At 36.5% G+C, this 25,433-nt stretch overlaps 2 protein-coding genes across 4 annotated transcripts; both read right to left on the reverse strand.

The window, feature by feature from the left end:
- Positions 1-179: 179 nt before the first annotated feature.
- Positions 180-8,441, reverse strand: LOC149726942 (uncharacterized). 3 transcript variants are annotated; one of them, XM_089889445.1, is made up of 14 exons: positions 8,256-8,441; positions 7,965-8,006; positions 7,679-7,809; positions 6,381-6,487; positions 5,436-5,577; positions 5,029-5,184; positions 4,337-4,444; positions 3,862-4,021; positions 3,633-3,756; positions 3,240-3,303; positions 2,691-2,792; positions 1,930-2,084; positions 1,378-1,463; positions 180-915 (listed from the first exon to the last, which is right to left on the reverse strand). In XM_089889445.1, the coding sequence occupies exons 1-14, from the start codon at positions 8,293-8,295 to the stop codon at positions 803-805; spliced, it is 1,530 nt and encodes a 509-aa protein (XP_089745571.1). In that variant the 5' UTR covers positions 8,296-8,441; the 3' UTR covers positions 180-802. The 3 variants fall into 3 exon arrangements, with proteins under 3 accessions (XP_089745571.1, XP_089745572.1, XP_089745569.1); XM_089889446.1 differs by having other exon boundaries at positions 5,029-5,166; positions 6,381-6,490; XM_089889443.1 differs by having other exon boundaries at positions 6,381-6,490.
- A 680-nt stretch (positions 8,442-9,121) lies between these two features.
- LOC149726943 (neutral ceramidase-like) lies at positions 9,122-25,116 on the reverse strand. The gene is made up of 18 exons (XM_089889420.1): positions 24,925-25,116; positions 24,524-24,591; positions 23,647-23,791; positions 22,858-22,961; positions 21,915-22,099; positions 21,269-21,426; positions 20,528-20,642; positions 17,836-17,891; positions 17,185-17,333; positions 16,358-16,439; positions 15,523-15,673; positions 15,058-15,180; positions 14,459-14,640; positions 13,063-13,232; positions 12,684-12,852; positions 11,796-11,989; positions 10,772-11,070; positions 9,122-9,613 (listed from the first exon to the last, which is right to left on the reverse strand). The coding sequence occupies exons 2-18, from the start codon at positions 24,536-24,538 to the stop codon at positions 9,394-9,396; spliced, it is 2,517 nt and encodes an 838-aa protein (XP_089745546.1). The 5' UTR covers positions 24,539-24,591; positions 24,925-25,116; the 3' UTR covers positions 9,122-9,393.
- Positions 25,117-25,433: the final 317 nt, after the last annotated feature.

Below are 25,433 nucleotides of genomic sequence, written 5' to 3' on the forward strand. Positions count from 1 at the left end.
TTCTTGTTGGTGAATGAATGAATGAACGCAACTTACTTTATCCTCGCGTGGCCGAAAAACGACAGGCGTTGTGGGGTGTTCGTACACCTCGTGCCAGCTTACTAGTTACCATGTATGTTACTTTGTGGGTAATTAATATTTTCGGGATTCTCACTAAAGGAATAACATGATTTCGTATGTTGGGTAATTGCGTTTATATTCAAAAGTTTGAGTTTACAGGTCAATTCAAAGCAGTATATAGTAGAGTGAGGAAGATGGGGTGCATTTTCATTTTTTCCCGTCTTATCTGACAGTAAACAAAGAACATTCAAAGAATTATAAAACCGTATCCTCACGACTCCTATAGACCATTGTTAATTGTTTAAAACACGATCAGGATATTTGGATATTATGTGCTAAAGGTGCCCCATCTTGACCCACAGTACTATATATAGGGCAGACGCATACACCCGGTACAATAAAATAGCAGTAACAGTAAAAAAAACAATAAAGAATGATAACAACATTGTTATACAATGTGATTACAGTTAAAAAGCTCAATTGCATATACTTCAACTTTTTATAGCTTATTCATATCGGAAGGCGAAACTCGAATACAAGCGTCCATGTGTATTCCTAAATAGGACCGAAAGCATGATTTTAATACCAGATTATAATGTTTTCATTTAACATTTGTTTCATGTGCCACTGTAAAGGACTTTGCGGAGCCTTTTTTATGCATTTTTTTGGCCGTGTACTGTCTGTGGGATATTTGTAATGCTACTTATGCTACAAGGTACTGTGCGTTGGAATACAGCAAGTTTCATTCCTTCTTCGGCACTATTGATTTCACATCTTTTAAAAGCGTCACAAAACTTGTGTCAAAGTCTGCATCGTTGTGGAACTTGTGATATCGCTTCATTCCAAACAGCAAACCTGTTTATTACATACAAAATAACGTTACGGGTAATATTTTTCGTTATGTGCATTACTTATTGTCAAATTTCAAAAAGGAACGAATAATTACCGACAAAGCAACATACGTGCTAACTGATACCCATACAAGGTGTGTGAATTACCAAGTTCATCAATTGGGAAAAGTATTATAACGACTGCCGTTATTATACGCCAGGTACATAAGGATAAATATAGTAGGGGGGAAAAGATGGGACACCTTTTCATTCTATTTTTTCGTCCCGTTTGGTAGTAAACAAAGAACTTTCAGCGAATTATAAAACTCTATCCTTACGACTCCCATAGACCGTTGTAAACTGTTGTAAAATACGATCCGAATATTTGAATATTATGTGCTAAATGTGTCCCGTCTCCCCCCCACCCTACTACAATTAACATTCATTCAGTGATATTCACATCTCTTTACGTGGTTCAACAACTCACCTAGCCAACCGTTTGCCTTGTACCCTGCTTCTACTACAAGGGGAATTATAGGGACGTCATATCTGTAAGCTCCTTCGGCCTCAGTTCTGCAAACACAACCTTATAATAGTATAATTTTCTATATACAGTATGGAGGGAAAGATGGGACACCTTTTCATCCTAATTTCTCGTTCCATTTGGTAGTAAACAAATAACAATCAAAAAATCTAAAACCGTGTTCTCACGGCACCCATAGACCGTTGTTAATTGTTTAAAACACGATCAGGATATTAGGATATTATGTGCTAAAGGTGTCCCACCTTACCCCGCAGCACTTTATATTGTTTAAAAACGATAACGAGGACCATATTATTTAAGGAACAAAGTGAAGAGAATCAACGGCAAAACGACATTTGTTAAACAATCAATTTTTATACTTAAATTAATTCTCTAAGTACAAAAATTGCAATAAAGTACAAAAAATGCATTATACAAAACAGACTAAATAACTTTATAAGCCAAATCAAATTCATATTGGATGTTACAAACACTGTAATAAAACAAATCCCTTACTTGCAATTTTTACTTTCTTTATAAGATTGTGATGCCAGCATAAGAAAGACGTGAGCACCTTCTACACCTTCTGACATACTTTGCAATATATCGGAACCCATGTTGTCGTCGTCGAACCAAGTCTTGTAACCCTCTTGAACCAGCCTATCTCGAAGCTGTAGAGATAAAACATAATGCATATATATCACCTCATGCAGGTTTATATATAGTAGGGTGGGGGGAGACGGGACGCCTTTCGCACATAATGTCCAAAAATATTTTGATCGTGTTTTTAAAATTTTACAACGGTCTATGAGTGTCCTGAGGATACGGTTTTAATTTTTTTTAATGAAAGTCTATGGGAGTCGTGAGGGTACAGTTTCATAATTGTTCAAATGCTCTTTGTTTATTTCCAAACAAGACGAGAAAATAGGATTAAAAGGTGTCCCATCTCCCCCGCCCTACAATAGTACTATGGGACAAGATGGGACACCGTTAGCACCTAAAACCCATATTGTGGGAACCTTTTTTAAAACTATTAACACCGCTCCTTTAGATTGGCTGTGTTATGGTTGTATAGTTCTGTAAGTATTCTTTGTTAACTACCAAATAGGATGAGAAAAGAAAAAAAAACGTGTCTCGTGTTACCCCACCCTACTATATGTACGTTAAACATGCTGCTTTGTCAATATAGTGGTAAAATGGGCGACGTTCATTCATTCATTAGTTCACCCATAATGTCATTAAAAATAAAGCAAAAATTTAAAATATTCCAATCTTACGTTGACGGCAATAGATTTATATTTCCAATTGTAACTTATCATGATGTGGCCTTCTTTATCGGATTCAGGAGTGACGTCGTGTATTTTAATAGCATCAGAAGCCTATACAAAAAAAACAAATAAAACCCTTATTATACTTAAACGTTAAAATGAATGTAGGTTATTTACTTCATGCGTGGTGGGGTCACGACCGCCGTTATAACACAGGTGTTCTGTTTCACACACCTGATGCCCGCTTACGAGTTACCACGTATGTAACTTTATGGGTGATTATTTTATTTTTTGTTATTTTGTTATGTATGGCTGACAATTTGAAAAACCCATTTGTGACCACTGGATTAAATAACTTATTTTATCTTTTTAGTTACAGTAACGAAGGTCAGAAGATACGTAGTTTACACACACCAGCTATTTCTGTAGGTCATACAGAGACCTGTGATTTACACATTTTATCAAAAAACTTGCTTTTACAAGCCCTGTCTAAGAGCGATCAGTTTGAACTGCCATTTTTTGAGCTAAAAATATGTTTAAACATTACAATATACTTACAATAGTTGCCTTTCTTTTCATATTGAGTACAGCTGTTACTCCTTGCGCAGTTCTTTGGAGTTTTCTGTTAATAAAGTAAAATAAATGTGTTTTGGAAAATGGTAAATTTAGGGTTCATTATTTATTTTTGACACCGGATTTTGTATTTTTTTGCATTTATACATTCGAGCCCTGGTGTTAAGTAAGGCGGTGGAAGATGGAACACCTTTTTATTCTATTTACTCGCCCCATTTGGTAGTAAACAAAGAACATTCAAAGAATTATAAAACCGTTACCTTACGACTCCCATTGACGGTTGTTAGTTGTTTAAAACAAGATCAGGATATTTGAATATTATGTGCTAAAGCTGTCCCGTATTCCCCCACCCTACTATATGTGTTATAAAATACATACGGGTTTTGAAAGTCTTCTATCCGACGCATCAAAGCCAAGTTCTTTTTAAAGACATCTTTGTTTCGATCACTAAACGACAAACTCCAAACAAGACTTGTAGCAGCTGTTTCCAATTCTCGATCGCCTAAGGTTTTGTTTGGTAAAATTATTGGAGTTTTTTTTTAATATATGGAACAATAACAGAAAGTTGCTTTTCAAACTAAAACTTAAGATTCTAACACTTACGTACCCGATGTCATCATCTTTATCAACGGAGCCACAACGCCTTCATTCACAATCATTTCACTGATAGTTACATTATCTGCCAACTTAACCAGGGCATCTACAAGTTCAAGAGACGAGAAACCAAGATGTCTTTCGTTGTCGCTTGCAACCGATGCGACGAACATCTGCGTGACAACACGAATAAAAATCGTGACGTCATAAAAACGTCATCGAAGACATGACGTCATAAACTTCATAAAAACGTGACGCCATGAAACGTTAACAAATCGTGGCGTCACGTAACTTCATCAAATCGTGACGTTTTGAAACGTCATCAAATCGTGACGTCATGAAACGTCAACAAAAGGTGACGTCATGGAACAGCATCAACAATATATAACTTTCGTGAAATACTGTTTATCTTTATAAAACGTCATTAAAACGTGCCGTCACGTTACGTCATCAACATAATGACGTTATAATATATCGTATACGTATACCTGCACTGACGTAGTGACGATTGAACATTTCGTCACAATCTCTTCATCAACGTCATCCACGATAAAGGCAAGTGTCATTACACTGAAGGTGAAAATGTTTTTCAAATTCTGAAATTTAGATAACGTTTTACAGACAGTTGCATTATATGGCATGTTTTATTGAATACGGACTCTTAACATAGCGAACTTGAGTTTAGGGCAATAACAAGCAATATATATTTGTTCAACTTTGTAAATTTAGATGTCTTATGACTAAGCAGTCAATATGTCAGGTGGAAACAGTTTTTTTACAAAATATTCTATTGTTAAAGTACTGTGAGGTAAGATGGGACACCTTTATCACATAATATCCAAATATTCTTATCTTGTTTTAAACAACCAAAATTAACGTAATGGTCACGAATTTTACTAAATAGGTACAGTAGGGTGGGGGGAGATGGACACCTTTTCTATTCCATTTTCCCGTCCCATACGGTAGAAAACAAATACCAATCAAAAAATTATAAATCCGCCTCCTCCCAAATCCGGTAGACCGTTGTTAATTGTTTAAACTGGATCAGGATATTTAGATATTATGTGCTAAAGTTGATGCCCTATCTTCCTCCACAGTACTATATGGTGTTTTTACAGTTACTTATTATACTGGGTCATACAAAAATAAGACATGCAGTAGTTCTAAAGGCATTGGTTACCTTATCAAGCATTGTATTCGTGGCGTACCAACCAACAGTTTCTAATGCATCGGCTTCTTTGTAATGAATCAAGTTATCGCTCGACTTTGAACAGTTGTATAGAATCCTTAATGCTGAGGATACGATGTATTTGTGTTTCTGTAAAAATAAAAACAACTAATTGGGATGTAAAAACATGTATAGTGCGTTGAGGGAAGTTGGGACATCTTTTTAATCTATTTTCCTGTCCCACATGGTAATAAACAAAGAAAATTCAAATAATTATAAAATCGTATCCTCACGACTCCCACAGACAGAGATGTTAATTGTTTAAAATACGGTCAGGATATTTGGATATTATGTGCTAAAAGTGCCCCACCCTACTATATCAAAAAGAAAGTACAAACATTCGTTAAAATTCAACTTACCTGGTTGGTGTTAAACGTTGCTTTATGTTCGTTCAGTTCACCGACTAACATTCCAATTAAACCTTCTTGTCCAAATTCCTTCGCAAGCATCATGTTATCGTCGGTGAAATTAAAGCAAATTTCCCGCAAAGTTTTAAATTCCCTGTAATAGTTTAATATTTGAATAAATAAAAAAACGAATGAATGATACTCATTTATGATATAATAATAACTTTATTTGACTCTTCGATTAAGACACAGAAAAGAGGACAGGATATATGATACAGTACTGTAGGGGAAGATCGGAAACCTTTAGCACATGTTATCCAAATATTCTGATCGTGTTTTAAACAATTAACAATGGTCTATAGAAGTCGTGAGGATACGATTTATTAATTTACGAAATGATCTCTGTTTACTACCAAATGGAACGAGACAATAGAATGAAAAGGTGCCCCATCTCCATCCACCCTACTATATCATTTATCTTTATGAGGTAGCGCCAAGGCAGTGGATATAACATAGATGTCCTATCACATGCACCGCGTACCCGACTACGAGTTACCATGTATGTAACATTGTGTATAGTAGGGTGGGAGAAGATGGGACACCTTTCTATTCTAGTTTCTCGTTCCATTTGCTGGTAAGCAAAGACCATTTAAAAAATTATAAAACCGTGGCCACACGACTCCCATACACTTTGGTAAATTGTTTAAAACACTATCAGGATGTTTGGATATTATGTGCTAAAGGTGTCCCATCTTTCCCCGCCCTACTATAGGTAATATTTTCTAAATGTAAGGAACCGCAGCGAGAATGGTATCTAAGTGTAACGGTACCATTTTTACAATAAACATGTATATTTAATCTTTTAAATTTAAAGTCTGTTATTACGACAAATGCAGAAATGTAACTTCCCGTGTTTTCTTAAAAAAATAAAATTTTTAATATGTTTGAAAAACTTACTTTCGTTGGCATTCTTGTATGCAATTGCTAGTCGACGCCATCTTGAAATATTTCATTAGCATTTCTCCTGCACGGCTGTTACATAAGGCTTCTCCCATAGCACGTCGCTTCTAAACATAAAATAACATTGGTTTAGCAAATAACTTTGGTTAGCAAAATGACAGACGTTAAAAAACAAGGCATCTCTTGAAGCATCACTGAAGGAAAATTATCAAATAAAAAGGTGGCTACTAGCCCCAACATACAACTTAATAGTTATACAATGAGACGGTTAATTAAAACATAAAATGTAATGTAGTGGTGTGGGGTAAGACGGGACACTTTAAGCACAAAACTAGTGCTTGTGTTTTAAACGATTAACAACGGTCTATGGGAGTCGGGAGGAAACGAATTTATATTTCTTTGAATGTTTTTGGTTTACTTCCACGTGAGACGAGAAAATGCAATTAAATGGCGTCCCATATTTCCCCACCCCACTATATACAGAACGTGTGCGTTTTATTGTTATAATTTCACCAAGTTTTGAGCTAAATCAAATGTGTGTTTTATGGCTTTGTTTTTAATTATCGTAGGTCACAAATAAGTTTGGTTATACAATGGTTACTTAACCTATATAAACTAAGTAACAGTGCAGCCTATAATGAACTGATTTTAGTTGTTACGAAATGATTTGGATATTATGTGCTCACGGTGGTTGTATAACAGATATACAAACTGAATAACAGTGCAGCCCACGAACTAGTTTTATTATTATTATAGTAGGGTGGGGGAAGATGGGACATCTTTTCATTCTATTTTCTCGTCCAATTTGGTAGTAAACGAAGGACATTCAAAAAATTATAAAACTATATCCTCACGACTTCCATTGACCGTTGTTAATTGTTTAAAACACGATCAGGATATTTGGATATTATGTGCTAAAGGTGTCCGATCTTCCCCCACACTACTGTATTACTTTTATTTGCTCAATCTTTATATAGTTTGCGTTCATAGGGGAGTTCTAATTCGCGCTGTGGTTTATGGGTTATATACTGTAGTATCGTTTAAAGGCATCTAATAGCAGTCTAATTTAATGCACACGAGCAGTATTGGTTAGATGTAAGCTTAAAGGTGTTGAGAAAGGGATTATATGACGCGTTTGACGTCAAGGTTTGGAAAGTACCTAGAGGCAAATCAGACAGAGTACGCAAATAGCATGGTAAAGTGCGGGCAATTGAAGGGGACTTTCCTATGCGTAACAGGCGAGCTTAATGACCATATAGTATAGTCATAAGGTAACAACCACTCTAATCACTTACAGTGTTTCCTGTTAGCTTGGAAAGCTCACAAAGTTGATTCATGCAAGCATTGGTGGAATCGCTGAAACTTGTTTTATCGGTATCACTGACAAGGTTGGTCGTTAATTGGTCGATAATTTGACCAATTTCACCTGAAAAGTGAACCTAATTAATCTTATGCAAAGAACAAATCGCTATGTTTAATATTTGTGTCATATGACGAAAAAATCCCATATGATTTAAATTACCAAGGGCAACATGTAACTGTAACGGCTCTTCAAATATTAAGCGGAAGACACGCACTTACCAATATTAACCTTGTCGCACTGTGCTTCGCTAACCTTGTGGGCTGAAAAAACAAAGCATATACGAAATGTAATTTACTGAAAACCCCACAGACTGTTTGGCATGACAATAAGTTTCTATTTTTTTAAATACAGAAGCGACGACCACCAAATTAACTAAAACAACAAAAATAAATGGGGGGATTAGCAACGAAACGAAAGTCATTAGCACGCCAAGGGTATAAATTAATCTAATGCAGATGTTTGTTCTAAAAATCAAACCACACTAATGTTATGTCAAGTTTAATACGAACCTGGGCTTCTGGCATCTGTTTCTTCAAAGTTGACATTCATGTTATTGTTAAAGGCATTAAACTAAACACGTTTTGACCCTTAATATGTAAAAGCCATTTTAAATTTTTTTAAATTCTCTGCAATTCGGAACTTTTGTACGGCTATGCACATAACGTCACAGACACATAGATAAATACGGAACGATACCGTGATAGTTACTGATTAACCATAGCGCTTTCCTCAATTAAATAAACACACAAATATATTGATATAACACACATAAATAGCAAAAAATGACGGAAAATTTGAACTATTGCAGTTAACATACACCTGTTAAACCATTGTAGTATATGTGCATCGCAAACTAGGGTTTCCCTACAACGCAAATCTTTGTCTAACGCTAGACGCTTTCTAACTGATATCCTCTGGGCAGACGGATAAGCTGAGAGCAGAAAGAGAAAAAGGGGGTAACCTCGCTTCAATCTAAAGCTAGAATTTGAATCAAAACTGCTGAAGCATGCAGAGGATAGGATACGTATTTCCGTGTGGGAATTTATCAGTGTGGGCGTGAAAAAATATTCGACTGTTGATTTTTGCGTTTTAAAAACACAACCTCTTTGATTCATGACGTCACTTAAAAAGATGACGTCATTAAACAATTCATAATGGGGGTAAAATGGGATATGTTCTAATTCCATTGTCTCGTCTCATCTTGTAGTAAACAAAGCATATTTGCAGAATTATATACCCGTATGACCGCAACTCTAAAAGACGGTTGTTAATTGTCCAAAACACAATCAGGAAATATGGGATTTATGTGATAACATGACCTAATAGTCTAACTACAGTTGAAAAAGGACTTTCAATTCTTACCGGGGCAAAAACGTTTAAAGTATATTAACTTTTATTGCACACAAACAGAAAATTAAAAACAAATGTTAAATATACAGTAGGGTGAGAGAAGATGGGACACCTTTTTAACGACCAGGTATTTTGAAATTATGTACTAAAGATGTCCCATCTTCCCCACAGAACTATTAAGTAAAGATAGGTGTACCCAGGCACTTAATTAATGAAACAACATATTTGAATTTGGTACACAGCATAATAATGAGAGATTAACAAAAATTAAGAAAAAGAGAAAAAGGCAACCAAAGTTCACTGAACCCTGAATGAACTCGAGTAACCTTGGAATGGCACCACCTGACCAGAGAGTGTGAGTGTGTCGCCATAATACGAGATTCTGTAAGTTCCGCTAGGCTGATCAACCGGAACATTCCAAACAATGGTCACATGACTTTCGGCTGATCCGAAGCTGCTGATTGGTTGATATTTCTCCCACCTGAGGACGCCAGAGAGCTGTAGGTTGTTTACAAGCCTAAAAAAAAAGTTGGTCATCACTGAAAAAATTGAGTTGGTCATCACTCGTCAAAATTATGTTGTTTTTTTAATTTGGTCTTTACTGGAAAAATTAGGTTGGTCATCACTGGTAAAAGTTAATTAGTCATCAGTGGTCAAAAATAACTTAGTAATCACTGGTTAAAAATTAAGTTGGTCATCGCTGGTAGAAATTAATTGGTCGTCACTGGTCAAAATTAGTTAGTCATTACTGGAAAATTAAGTTGGTCATCACTGTTTAAAATAACTTAGAAATCACTGGTCAAAAATTAAGTTGGTCATTACTGGTAAAAATTAAGTTGGTCATCACTGGTAAAAATTAAGTTGGTCATCACTGGTCAAAAATTAAGTTGGTCATCGCTGGTAAATTAATTGGTCGTCACTGGTTATCAAAATTAATTGGTCGTCACTGGTCAAAATTAGTTAGTCATCACTGGAAAAATTAAGTTGGTTTTTACTGGTAAAAATTAAGTTGGTCATCACTGGTTATCAAAATTAAGTTGGTCATCACTGGTAAAAATTAAGTTGGTCATCACTGGAAAAATTAAGTTGGTAACCACTGGTAAAAATTAAGTTGGTCATCACTGGAAAAATTAAGTTGGTAACCACTGGTAAAAATTAAGTTGGTCATCACTGGAAAAATTAAGTTGGTAACCACTGGTAAAAATTAAGTTGGTCATCACTGGAAAAATTAAGTTGGTAACCACTGGTAAAAATTAAGTTGGTCATCACTGGAAAAATTAAGTTGGTTTTTACTGGTAAAAATTAAGTTGGTCATCAATGTTTAAAATAACTTAGTAATCACTGGTCAAAAATTAAGTTGGTCATTACTGGTAAAAATTAAGTTGGTCATCGCTGGTAAAAATTAAGTTAGTAATCACTGGTCAAAAATTAAGTTGGTCATTACTGGTAAAAATTAAGTTGGTCATCACTGGTTATCAAAATTAAGTTGGTCATCTCTGGTAAAAATTAAGTTGGTCATCACTGGAAAAATTAAGTTGGTAACCACTGGTAAAAATTAAGTTGGTCATCACTGGAAAAATTAAGTTGGTTTTTACTGGTAAAAATTAAGTTGGTCATCACTGGTTATTAAAATTTCTGAGTAAAATTAAGTTGGAAAATTGCTGAGTCATCCTACCTGCGACGAACCCTTACATCACTGATGACATCACGCAATGACTCGGGGAGAGGGAGTTCTCCTCTTTCATGCAACATCAACGCCTCCTCGTAATCAAAGTGAACTCCAGCCGTGGCAGAAATGACATCAAACAAAGCCGTGATCACATTTTTATCTTTAGTGATTGTGACGTCATCAGAGGCCTTTGTTGTAGCCTCGCTCCAGATGAACCTGGTTTCCCAATCTGTGTCAACGAAAACGTCCTGCCACTGGGAGCCATTAGAGAGCTGTTGTTGAACCGCGAGATACGACGAGCCCAACTGTGACATCATAAACGTATTTAAATGTGACATATTTTTTCTTGTGTGGCAATGACAGTTATTATGTATCAAACACTTTATACCTCTAACCCTAGATTATTAACCCCTAGATCATTGGTTCAAGGCTCGTCGCTGCTACTATTGTGGGTGTATGTGTCGTTGGGCAAGACATTTCATGTTAATTGCTCCAACCAAGTCAATCATACATAAAAAATCATCCATAAAAGTACATTCGTGTTAACTCGTAAGCTGGCATGAGGTGTATGAAACAGAACACCCGTGTTTAACGACTGTCATTTACCAGCCACACAAGGATAAAGCCAGTTACATTTATTTCCCGCTTACAAGTTACCACATAAGTAACTCTGGAGGAATTATTTATTTTTTAGTGTTTTGCCTGACAATGGGAATCAATAAGAAACCACTGGCTTGGAGAAATTGAGCTAAACGCCAGTCGTTATAACACTGGTGTTCTGTTTCATATACCAGAGCTTACAAGTTAACACGAATGTAACTTTGTGGGTGGTTTTTGATTTTTATATTTTTATGTATGGGTGACTTGGTTGAAGCAATTGCCGTTAAGTGTCTTGCTTTGGAACAAGGATACATATGTCTACAATGGTAGCAGCGGCCAGCCTTGAACTTAGTATATCTGACCTAGAGGTAGGCGCTTACCACTGCATTACATCACCCCAATTATAAAAAAATGACCTATTACAGCTTACCTTCATATTATGACGTGGATTTGCTCCATAGAAAGAGACAGACACTTCATCTCCGGCACTAAACGTCCCGTTGACATCATTTATGACATCACCAATAGATTTACCATTAGGTACACTGTCGGGCTTGGGGGGCGGAAGTAACTCAATTTGTTCGTTGATTGTGTCAGATGGTGAAGGACCAGGGTCTACTGATTCTGTCATAAGAGAAATACAAAGCATTAACTGGTGTTATAAAGGTTTTTTTATAGTAGAATAGGGTAATATGACACATGTTTTTTCATTTTCTCGTCCCATTTGGTAGTAAACAAAGAATATTTACAGAATTATACAACCATAACCAAGCAACTCTAAAAAAGCGTTGTTAATTGACTAAAACGTGATTAGGAAATATGAGGTTAATTAATCAAACTCCAACCCTAGATTATTGGTTCAAGGCTCGTCACTGCTACTATTGTGGGTGTATGTGTCATTGGGCAAGACATTTCACGGTAATTGCTCCAACCAAGTCGATCATACATAAAAACATAAAAAATCACCCACAAAGTAACATACTTTGTAACTTGTAAACTGGCATAAGGTGTATGAAACAGAACACCCGTGTTATAATGACTGTCATTTACCAGCCACGCAAGGATAAACTAAGTTACATATACTACAAGATACACAATGAATTTTGTAATATCTTGCCTGCATACTTTACCAACACCTAGTACAAAATTGTAAAGAAAATACAAGTCTAGTTTTTAAAGGACCAAAAAGTTTTTAACTGAAAAAAAGCCCAAAAGTTTTCAAACTGTGCAAGTGTCATAGCTGGATAACATGGGGTAATGAAGTTACATTCACTTCCCACTAAAACACCTACAATATATATTTCCACTAAGTACCTACCGTGGTTTCCAGTTACCAGGTCACCAACTAAACTTGTATATTTCTGTTGATAAGCTTGGAAAGTATGAGGTCCATATATAGTTGACGCACCCTCATATCTTTGTGCTGTATATTCCTCAGGGGTGGTAATGTAGTGAGTATATACGTTGGATAAACCAGCTAGAACCACCTTAAAAGCAAAAATTACATCAAGATCTGGCACTGTAGCACTGTTGGTTAGCTCGCATGCCTTTAACCAAGAGGTAATGGGTTCAAGGCTCATTGATGCTACCATTGTTGGCGTATGTTTGGGAAAAACACTTTAACGGCGATTGCTTTAACCCAGTGGTCACTAATGGGTTGTCTAAATTATCAGCAGTGGCAGCGACGAGTCATTTACCTTTGCATTCGCCACACCATGTGCTTGAGCTTCTTTCTGCACAGATTCCTTGATTCTCCTGCCAGCCATAGTGGTGAACTCACCAGGCACAGCTATGATGATAAGTTGACCAAGTCGTAACATTTGTACGTCAACTATAGTTGGGTGCCACGCATAAGGACGGTCCATATCTGTGTGGGGGGGGGGGGTTAAAGGTGGTTTTATAACCCTAACAAGATGAGATAAATTTAATAAATTTTGCGAATCTGACACGGATTTGATCTGGTGCTCATTGAGTTGGACGATTCTTGTGTATAGAAATACAGAAAGGATCTGGTGCTACGAAAATGTAACAGACAAAAATCAAGTCCAACCAATTGTATAATAAAAGAGATATATTTCGCCTAAATGGCATCGTCAGTCTTTTATTCAAATAGAATCAATTGATTCTTTTGATTTTCGTCTGTTTTGTTTTCGTAGCACCAGATCATCAAGGATAGGATATCTTAAAGTATTATTAGCGGCATGAGCACACAATACATAGTGGTCTCATGCAACCTATTAGGCATTACTTAGCTGTAAATGTGAAAATGTGTTAATCATGAGAATAAATTGACACATACTAATAAAAACTACAGCCTTAAAAGACTGGCTTTTAAGTGTCATATACAACAGCCTAAAATGTACACACTTTTTACTAAAAAAAAAACTTGTAAAATTTTTACTTGTAAATTAATGCGTAATGAGATGCATAAACTACTATTCATAGCCGCCTAACTTTAAAAATACAGGGGAGGCAGGTATAGTTAGACACACAATCCTGTGAAACAGATTTCACCTTATTGATTATCAAGTTAGCGATTAATGAAGTGCAGAAAATTTTAGGGAAGGCCTGCCTGCCCTGCCACCCAAGGTTTGGCGCCTATGCTATAATGTATATTTTATAGAATGGTGTAAACCTAGTGGTCACTAATGGGTTGTCCAAATATCTGCCATATAATTTTTTTTTTTTTTAAATTCAAAAAAATCACCCACAAAGTACCATACATGTATGTAATGTATGTATGTAACTTACTTTATCCTCGCGTGACCCAGGTAACTTACTTTATCCTCGCGCATTTTTTTTGTGTTATGGCTGATAATTTGGACAACCCATTAGTGACCACTGGGTTGGAGCAATTGCCGTTAAGTGTCTTGCCCAAGGACACATACGCCCATAATGGTAGGAGCGACGAGCCTTGAACCAATTACCTCTGGGTTAGAGGCAGGCGCGCTAACCACTTTGCCACGGCGCCGTACATGGTAACTCTTAAGCTGGCATGAGGTGTATGAAACTTAACACCCATGCTATAACGACTGTTGTTTTCCAACCATGCGAGGATAAAGTAAGTTACACTCCAACAGCCAAACAACTTACACCCTGTAGGTAGCAGTACAGGTTTTGGGTGATGGCAATCATAATATTCTTGTGGTGGTGATTCAGAACAAACAACTTTTACAATGATGTCATCACGCACAGTATCCCACAGCAACGTGCCTTCGGTCATGCTCTGCACAAAGTTGAAAGCACCAGCTCCGTCTGTTGTACCCGCAGCAAAACTGAAGGAAATGTCAAGAAATTAAACATTCTGTGTTTTCTTACTTTATCCTCGTGTGGCAGAAAATGACAGTCGTTGAACACGGGTGTTTAGTTTCATACACCTCGTGCCAGCTTACATGTTTCCAAGTATATGTTACTTTGTGGGTAATTATTTTTGAGGGGATTTTTTTATGTGTGGTTGATAACTTGGACAACCCATTAGTGACCACTAGGTTGGAGCAATTGCCGTTAAGTGTCTAGCCGAAGGAGACATACGACCATAATATACGGTAGCAGCAAAGAGCCTTGAACCCAATACATCTGGGTTAGAGGCAGGCGCGCTAACCAACTGTGCTATGGTGCCAGACCAGAAATTCTCATATAGACAGAGTATAGTGCTGTCATAAATATACACCATGTATATAAACTATAGCCACCTATATCCCATCCCTGGTTTGCATGTAGTAACATTTGTACCATCATCAAGTTGTACAGGTTGTTTGGTCATATCTACGTACTGATGCACCCAACTCACAGGTCCTTGTAACTGTTCCTTTGTTCTGTGATGTCATAGAGTACTTTTATAGGAACACCATTTTTTAAACTAATAATTTAGGTTGGAAACTTATTATTTTGCAGAAGAATTTTTATATACAGTTTTAATAAATTTAGATATATATTTTTCAGTCTATTTTTATTTGTGATTTACAACCTAAATTATTAATTTAAAATAAATGGTAACCGTATTAATACTAGCAAAAATTTGAAACAGACCGAAAAAATTAAAATGTTAAGCAAAATCGCAAAAAAAATCTTTCGGCAAAATATTTAGTTTAAAACCTAATTGTTTTGTTTAAAACATAAATTATTAGTTTACAAGCTAAATTAGAGAAGTGACTAACTTGTTATGAAAGAGAATCTTTGCAGTTTCAAGTTGGCGTTTAGCGATAATGTCAGTTGAATCAAACATATCGACGCCGGGTCCAAAAGCAACACAATTTTTCACCCGGGGTGGAATGTTACAAGTCGATTTTTCAAAGTTACAAGATTTGCCTGCAATAAGTGGAGTTTAAGAAGTGATAAAGTGACATAATAGTTTAGTTTAAAAACATTATCAGAGTTGTTAAGCTTGTAAAAGCTCTTCAATGCTACCATTGTTGGCATATGTGTTCTTGGGCAAGACACTTAACCGCAATTGCTCCAACCCAGTGGTCACTAATGGGTTGTCCAAATTATCAGCCATGCATAAAAAATAAAAAAATCCCCTACAAAGTAACACACTTTGTAGGGCGAGGAAGATGAGACATCCTTTCATTATGTTGGCATATGTCCAGCATATGCGAGCGCAAGACGGGAGCATCTAAACTTGACCGAGCTGTCAAGGGAAGATCTCCCATCCATCACCATTAAAGCCCTTGTCGCCTACCTTCGGGGAAGCGCCAGGCTTCTTAAACTGGGAAGGTCGATGCAGTAGCACCCCGGGTGTTAGGGTAATGGGTCAATTATGGCCTAAATCCTAGGGCCCATGGCATGCCACGCCGCGGGACCTCACCCACATAGAATAGAATAGATAGAAAAAACACACTTTGTAACTCGTAAGCTGGCACGAGGTGTATGAAACAAAAACCCGTGTTTAACGACTGTCGTTTTCTGGCAACGCGAGGATAAGGTAAGTTACATTTTATTTAATATTTTGTTTAAATAATTTTTTGAAATATTAAAAGGTAAACGGTTTACCTGTGTCAACACAGATTGGTCCTTTGGTTCGAGGGGAAACATCTCCTAAGTTTGCAGACGCGAATGCTCCAACAAAAGATTCCTGTTTTAATATACTGAGTTATATACATTATAAGTAGATAGAAGCATTTTTTTTATTTTTTTTTGAATAGGGGCATGGACAAGTTATATGACGTACAGATTGTAGATGAAATCAAAACCAGGATTTCTCAACCACAGAGCGTTAATTGGCGGCTACAAGCAGATTAGTATTTACGGCCTTTCTTCTAAATGTAAATTTGGGGACAAGTAACATACATAGATATATTAAAACAAGTGTAGCTAATTAAATTGATCAAAAAATTATCCTTAAGTGCTTAGTTTCTCAGAATGGGGTTATAAACTATAAAAGTATTAAAGCTGCTGGTCTAGAGGCAAGCTTCCCACACTGGAGGGTTGCAAAATGAACTTCAGGGGTTGTCGAGGGCCGAGAGTATTTTCAATTCTACACAATACTATTGACCAGTCGCCGAAAGTTTTGGGAAACTAAAAGGGGTTTAGAGCCAAAAAGTTTGGGAAACCCTGCTCTATGGTGTTCTATTTATATTTTGTGTCCTTAGTCCTTGTTTAATTAAATGTGGTTTACTTTATTTACATTGTAGTGTATTTAAGGTGTAACGGTCACGCCTTTTATCCAAAACATTATTTCTTTCCTTTTTATCAATAAGCGTGTTTTAACAACTGTTGTTTTACCGATACTACCTGTATTTTCGCTTTTGTAAATTCTCCCGTTCTACGTTATCGTGAATGAAGAGAAGAAATAAATTTCATTCATTCATTTAACTCACATTTCCAGCTTTATTCTCTCCAGATTTTCTCATCATTTTCTCAAAGAGAGCAGAAGCTCTTCCCTTGTTATCAGAGCTGATCAACTCATTGCTAAAGTTCATGCTGGTGCAGTGTACGGGGTACCATGTGAACATACCAATGGGGTCACCTAAGGTCACATGAGTTCTTCTTATATATTTTAATACATATAAGAAATTGTAACAGTATTATGTGCTAATGGGCCAGAAAATTTGCCGTAATACCAACTGCTTAATGCGGATTTATTTTATTTAAAAAATGGCTATTTTTTAATCTTAAGTATGATATTGCATTCTTTAAAACAGCATGCAGAAAATGCTATGGTAGGTTGACCTTCGAAGGCAATTATGTGAAGTAAGGTAAATTCAATGGACTGCTGAACAACAGTAGATTATGACCTGTGAAACGGCATTCACAGAAACACTTTTTTTTAAACTAGTGGTAATTTTTAATTTAAAAATAGGGGGGGGACTGTTTTATTTGTGCAGTTTAGCAACTTTCAAATAAAGACAAGAAAAAATTGGCATTGAGTTGAAAATTTTAAACAATTACAAATAAACTATGTTTAATTTTGTCTCCATTGAGTATTAACAAGAAACATTACTTTAGAAAGTTACAAAGTAGAATCCTACCATTAGTAGCTTGAAACTTAAGCATGGTCATGTTGTGTTCTGTGTTGTAGCGGTATCTAAATTATGAAAGAATTTAAAAGGTGTATGAAATAATAATATGCATTTGTTTACACACTGTGTACCACTAACAGTATTAGATACCGAAAGGCATTACAATAAAATGTACAAAGCACAACCGAGATATTTTCAAAGCCTTTGCTTCTAGGTAATTCTTCTGCAGAAAAATAAACTTCTATTCTGTTCTACAGGGGTGAGGTTCTACAGCGTGGCACACCATGGGACCAGAGATTTAACTTAGGCAAGGGTTGGCCCAGTATGTGGTATGCGAATATGCAGTTGTATGCCAACACCCAAAGTGCTACAAAGAGTACAACCTATTATTGACCACTGGGTTGGAGCAATGTCAAATAAATCTTGCCCGAGGACATAATATTTGTCTACGTTTGTATCAGCATTAAGCATTGAACTCAGTTTCCTTTGGATAAGATGCAAGCACTTAACCACTAAACCATGGCTCGGGTTATATCATATTATATGTCCCCATGATCCTATATGAATGAATGAATGTAACTTACTTTATCCTCGCATGGCCGGAAATCTTAAACATGGGTGTTCTTTTTCATACACCTCATGTCCCCTTACGAGTTACCAAGTATGTTACTTCGTAGATGATAATTTTTGTTTATTTTTTTCTGTGTGGCTGATAATTTGGAAAACCCATTAGTGGCCACTGGGTTGAAGCAAATGTCTTGCCCATACACTGGGTTGAAGCAATTGTCTTGCCCATACAGTGGCGCAACCAGCGCGTTCAAAAGGGGGCTGTCATATTTATGTCTAGTCCACGTTTATCTCTGACGCGATAAAACACTCCCTTTATTGGTTGTGCACACGAATATATATCCTATTTTACGCGGTAAATTAAAACTAACACTACATTATTAAAAAGACGTATCTAAATTAATATAAACAGAGGAAACATTGTTGCAGATTTACGCATGTTAATGTAACGATTATTTACGTCAGAATACCTTTGATAAACCATTACGATTGTTCAATCACAAACGAGATTGTTGGTAAACAATCGTGTTTTATTTGCTCCCATACGATCTGTAGTTTTTGTATGATTTCTGTTTCTGATGATTAGTTTAAATCAGTGCTTGACAAACTATGGTATGCGAAGGCCTCCCAGGTGGTACGCGAGCACCTTATTAAGTTCACACCAAACGATCGCAAATGATCTTTTAGTGATTGTCGTGAGCATTATTTTAATCCACATAAATTACGTAGAGCGTGACATTCCATGCTATATTCCCTACACCGGTGTTCCTAATTTTTTAAACCTAGGCGTTGCTTTACGCGTGTACAGAATATTTTTGCAAGCCTATCTTTACTTATGCGCATGAAAAGGCAAACATTCAACCTGTTTTCAAGCACCTGCAGGCTAAATAATCAAGGGGACAATCGCTAATATGACGCAAATAATCAACGTGTGAACTGCTATTATGACGTAATCAATTCCCAGGTCAAACAATCGCTATTATGACGCGATGAATCCACGTGTGAATCCCTACTGTTTCGTAATAATTATGCTGCTTGGCTGAGGAAAACATCGTAAATATACAGCAGTGCTACTTCTGGAACATATTTAGGTTGTTTATTACCGCGCCTGTTGCCCTGTTTAATAGGCAAATTACTTTTATTTTCAACTTTGAGAAAGGCAGTGCCAAGTTCATGCCCGCGGAAAAAATAGGTGTGCGTGCGGTTTTTAATTTCACTATTTAAAATGAGTTGTTCACGAGCCTTTAGTAGTTTAGTATGTAGGTGGTTTGAGAACGCTGCTTGAACCAAAAAGTGGTACGCGAGTAGATAAAGTTTGGTAACCACTGATTTAAATGCTGATAAACCGCGATTATTATGCATTTTAATTGGTGCAAATATAAGTGCGAGGAGCGACGCTATCAGTAAATTGGAACCAACACAAATTGTAATATATTATTATAAAGTATCGCCCCGGCAGAGCTTGGACAAAGGCCAAAAAACGTGTTCGTTGGCACCGCACGAGAACCAGAGTTTTATTACGTCACTTTTCACGAGAATAAATTCACAACGATTGCTTCGTTTGTTAAGTGTTGAATGTATGCTACCACATGCGTCTTCCTTTATTTCCTACGCCGGCGCAGAGCGTAAAAATGTGACGCTCATACACGATGTTTCGATCTCGTGGTTGGTTGTGCAGTTAGCACATTCCTCCAGATTGTTATATTATGAAACGTCATAATTAATAGTTACGTTACAATAGGACAAGTGACGTAACAATTGAACGAAAAGTTATTCCAATTTTAAGCGAACGAATGTAATATTAAATGCAACGCGCGTGTGTGTGCGTCTTAGCACTTTCTGGCTGCGTGCGTGTCTGCGGAAAAGGGGGCTGTCATGACAGCAAAACAGCCCCCCTGGTTGCGCCCCTGTGCCCATACACTGGGTTGAAGCAAGTGTCTTGCCCATACACTGGGTTGAAGAAATTGTCTTGCCCATACACTGGGTTGAAGCAAGTGTCTTGCCCATACACGCCAACATGGTAGCAGCGACGAGCTTTGAACCCATTACCTCTGGGTTAGAGGCAGGCGCACCAACCAACTGTGCTATGGTGTCGAACAAAATATAGTTTATCATGTTGCTATTAAATCTCAACCTTTCTCTTTCTTTCAATGGATTCTTAAGGTAAGCACTCGGACTCCGATTAATATTCCCTTCCACAACTTCATCAGTACCGATATGCATGTTCCCAAGTCTCAAGTTAGCGTGAGCTGCGAAAAAAGTACAAATTGAGCTGACGTGTTCAGGTAAAAAAAGATAATAGTTAGGTAATGGGTTTAAAATTATAAACTGTATGATATTATGTTTAAACAAACTCTATAACATTTCGGTCATTGATTGTTCAATATATATATTTAATTCGAAGCTAGGATGAAAAGCTGTAATAGGAGCTAAAGCCCTCTATATATAGTAGGGTGGGAGATGACAGAACACCTTTAGCACTCAATATTCAAATATCCTGATCACTTGAAGCATCACTAAAGGAAAATTATCAAATAAAAGGGCTACTAGCCCCAACATACAACTTAGTAGTTATACAATGAGACGGTTAATTAAAACATAAAATGTAATATAGTGGGGTGGGGTAAGACGGGACACCTTAAGCACAAAACTAGTGCTTGTGTTTTAAACAACTAACAACGGTCTATGGGAGTCGTGAAGATACAAACTTATATTTCTTTGAATGTTCTTGGGTTACTACCAAATTGGAATAGAACATAGATTGAAAAGGTGTCTCACATTTCCCCACCCTACTATATACACTTCTATATTCATTTAATTATAATAGATAATTGTACAAATTGAAAATCAGTTAAAAATCTTTAAATAGTTTCACCTTGCTCTATGCTTTTAACAATCCCATCGATAAATGAATCCGTAGATTGCTTGATGGCCCCCAGTGAAGTCACCTCAACCAGCATGGTCTGGAAAAAACCAGCTGGGCCAGAATGGGAATGGGTGCCAGATATAACCACGTTGCGCTCAGTGTATCGCCTGCGTTTAATTTAAAGTTACAATTCTGTTATATAGTAGGGTAAGGAAAGATGGGACACCTTTTCATTCTATTTTTTAATCCCATATGGTAGTAACCATTGAAAGAATTATTAAACCTTATGCTCACGACTATCATAAACCCTAGTTAATTGTTTAAAACACGATAAGGGACAGGGTATTTGGATATTATGTGCTAAAGGTGACCCACCTTCCCCCACCCTACTATATTGTATTCCATATGAGTAATCTTAAGATTTAAATCAGCTTGCGGCAAAACACCCAGACTTTAAACTAGAGGTTGACTGATCTATCAGTTTACCGATATTAACAATACGATTTACCAATAATAGATATCAGTAAAAATGCGCCGATATACAAAATATTTTTAAAGAGAACAACATGTAATTGCTTATGGGTAAATGGGTTGTACACAAAGTACATTATGAATGAATGAAATTTATTTTGTCTCTTGGTCACTAAACTCTTACGTGGGTCCATATTTTGCTTTCAGTCGCTTAATGACTTCCAGTTTGACAACTTGAGAAGCCATGCCACTGTCTACGGTGGCAAACACCACACACGATGTATTTCCATTGTTGCAAACAATGAATGTCCGAGAATATAAACGCTGATGAAGCCCACTAGCTGTTTGTGAAGGGTTAGCATACCCCATCTGTAAATAAACGCATAGTTTTTCACAAAACAGAAAATCTGTACAGTAATATCTTAGCAATATTTTAAATGCTTAGTGGTGCATGTGCTACCAGAGCAACTCAAGCTTGATGGTAACTACTAATCATCATAATTGCACTGAATGAATGAATCTAACTTGCTTTATCCTCACGTAACCGGTAAACGAGTCGTTATAACACTGGTTTTCTGTTTTATACACCTCATGCCAGCTTAGGAGTTACCATGTATGTTACATTGTGGATGACTTTTGGGGGGATTTTTTATGTATGGCTGATAATTTAGACAACCCATTAGTGACCAGTGGGTTAGAGCAATTGCCGTTAAGTGTCTTGCTCAAGGCCACACGAATATGGTTGAATAAATTATAAAAATTGGTTTTATATTCCAAATCACTTTAAAACTGTCATCACAATACACCTAAACTGCATTACTGCAATATCCCCACTTGTGTTTTGGCACAGCAAAATGAGCACGTATGTGTCCTTGGGCAAGACACTTAACCACAATTACTCCAACCCAGTGGTCACTAAATGGTTGTCCAAGTTATCAGCTGTACATAAAAGAAGCCCCACAAAAATAATCCCCTACAATCTACAAAGTAACATACTTGGTAACTCGTAATCTGGCACGGGGTGTATGAAACAGAACACCTGTGTTACAATAACTGACTTTCTCGGTCACGCAAGGATAAAACAAGTTACATCCATTCAAATGTTACAACTTCCCATTCATACCCACCATGTTAACTTGTGCAACTGGTCCTGTTACATCATAACGTCCGACACCAATTAAATATTCCCCTGGAATTGGTTCAGGAGCCACATCTGGGTCATTTATATCCACTGTAAATTTAGACATATCCAGTTAAATAATTGCAATTATTCCAATTATATGTAGTTAAATCAAGCATTTATCCATAAAACCATAGTTACCCTCATGTGATAAGAAAAATCTACATGTGTATCCACAGTATAAGTTTTAATGCTAATGTAAGGTATTAATATTCGGGTTCTTATTACAAGCTTTGCGTAGACAATTTCTAATTTATTTGAATACATAATAGGACAGCCACAATGGCCCATGGCCACACTCAGTTGAAAAATCCATTGGTGACCCCTGGCATGCATGAGTTGACAATTATTGCTAAGTTTCTTTACTTAAGAAACACACACTCGGCAATAAAGAAATACTAGGTGAATTTAGAATAGGTCCAACTCTGTCCTAAATCCCAGGAGTCATGGCATGGCATGCCGTTTTCTACTGGTCTAATGCATGGCTTCCTAAATTGGGGGTCACGTAATGAACTTCAAGGGTCAAAGAAAATTTTAGGAGATTAAAAGGGGTTACAAGCAAAAAAGTTCAATTTTTCAATTTTACACAAAGTACTTCAAGCATAATGCCAATAACAGTGAACAGTCGCTTAAAATCTTGGGGAGATTAAAATTGGGGTGAGCATGGCATGCCATAGCATTTCCCCATACCCATATATAGAAAAGTGTTAGAAAAACATTTAGAGTGTAAGACCACCTTTTTTCACAGCATCAAGAAATCCAAAGTAATATCCCACAAGTATAGCAGCAGTAGCAAGCATTGCTAAACCCAGGAAGCCAAAAAACATCTTACAGAATAATGAAGTTGAGGAAATGAAATGATCTGGCTCATAACTGCTACTCTGTAATTTATAATAATGATATTAGCCTAAGTTGTCTCTTCGATTACGGTAGCGAAACTGTAGAAATATTTTAAACAAAATGACAGGATATAGAGACAAAATAACAGTTGTTAAAAAACATATTTACATTTAGTTGGAAGAAAATAAGCTGGTCGTTACACCTAGCAGACAAACGAGCCATTCATGTTTAACTATTATCAAGTTAGTCTAATAATAGGAATAAAAGTGTGGGTAAAGATATCATGTGCACAATTATATATGTAAGAAAAAGTTTTGGTGACTAATTTGCTGTCAAATAACCTAAACTTTTGTTGAAAATTTCTGGCACGAGTGAAGAATCTTCTGGTTTGTTACAGATTAGACTGGCGGAAAGTGTTAAAAGGTTGGTAGTTAGGGGTTAGTGGTTATATGGGTTAGTAGTTAAAGGTGAGGGGTATACGGGCTAGTTAGGGGTTTGTGGTTAAATGGGTTAGTAGTTGGGGGTTAGTAGTTAAGGGTTATATGGGTTAGTAGATAGGGGTTAGTGGTTATGGGTCAGTTTGTCAGTACTCAGTAGTTAGGGGTTATATGGGTTAGTAGTTGGGGGTTAGAAAATAACGTAAGGGTAGGATTTTTTACTCGCACCCAATTTCTATAAATATGTAACGTTTATAGACCAATTCAACTATACATGTACGAAGTATACATGTACGAAGTACATTATTTTATAAATGATATTAAACAATAAAATACCTTCTTTTTTGCCATTCTTACACTTGATTTGTATTTTCACATTTACTATTAAATATAAGACACTTCGCCTATAAGAAATTTTTGTTTAATCTGTTTATAATTTATAAGCATAAATTCAAAACAGCTTTTCTGTATGTTTTTTATGCCTGTACGTATTAGTCTCTTTTACCGTATGAACCGAAACCTTGAATATTAAATTGGCAAATACTGCGTTAGTGCATTATGCAAACATTATATTTGTGTGCCAGTAGCAATGTAATCAAACTTTATCGCTTTAAAATCTTATCTAAACATAATACGGTTGTTGTCAATTTAACAACCTTTGCACTCGTACCATAAATCCCATGACGATAAAGTTGTCGAGTCATGCTGTTAAGGAAAAGTTAACATAGGGAAAGTACCTGTCGAGGCCATAACGCAACGAAACTGACAAATTTCGCACTTTTTCACATTGACAAATTATCAAGCCGACTTTGGCACGAATCCCAGATACTCTGCATCGCTATATAGAACTTCACACGTATAGAATACCGTACGCCTATGACTAGTGCAACCAAACTACAATCAAGTTGTCATTAGATTCGCATCTTTAGGACTCGCACTATACGATTTGCATTTGGCACTGTTTGATTCTAACATTTCTCGGTATCGACAATAGAAATTGCTTTGCTTTGTGTAAACACAGATCTGTCCACAATCGGCAAATGTAAAACTGTGTAAAATATATATAGTAGGTTGGGGAAAGATGGAACACCTTTCATACCATTTTCTCATCCCATTTGGCAGTAAACAAAGCGCGTTCAAGGAATTGTAAAACCGTATCCTTACGACTCACATAGACAATGGTTCATTGTTTAAAACTTGATCGGGATATTTGAATATTCTGTACTAAATGTGCCTGTCTTCCTCA

The sequence above is a fragment of the Ciona robusta genome, chromosome 12 (genome assembly GCF_009617815.1).
Source record: "Ciona robusta chromosome 12, ASM961781v2".
Taxonomy (NCBI): Eukaryota; Metazoa; Chordata; class Ascidiacea; order Phlebobranchia; family Cionidae; genus Ciona; species Ciona robusta.

Coding starts and splice junctions, on each gene's coding strand:
- LOC149726942 (XM_089889443.1), bottom strand. CDS start 8,295: ATGAATGTCAACTTTGAAGAAACAGATGCCAGAAGCCCAG. Junction 4,445..5,028: donor CGAATACAATGCTTGATAAG/GTAACCAATGCC, acceptor TCTAAATTTCAG/AATTTGAAAAACATTTTCAC. Junction 3,304..3,632: donor ATAGAAGACTTTCAAAACCC/GTATGTATTTTA, acceptor CTTTATTAACAG/AAAACTCCAAAGAACTGCGC.
- LOC149726943 (XM_089889420.1), bottom strand. Junction 20,643..21,268: donor TGTTAAAAGCATAGAGCAAG/GTGAAACTATTT, acceptor CTTTTTTCGCAG/CTCACGCTAACTTGAGACTT. Junction 16,440..17,184: donor GAGAGAATAAAGCTGGAAAT/GTGAGTTAAATG, acceptor ATATTAAAACAG/GAATCTTTTGTTGGAGCATT.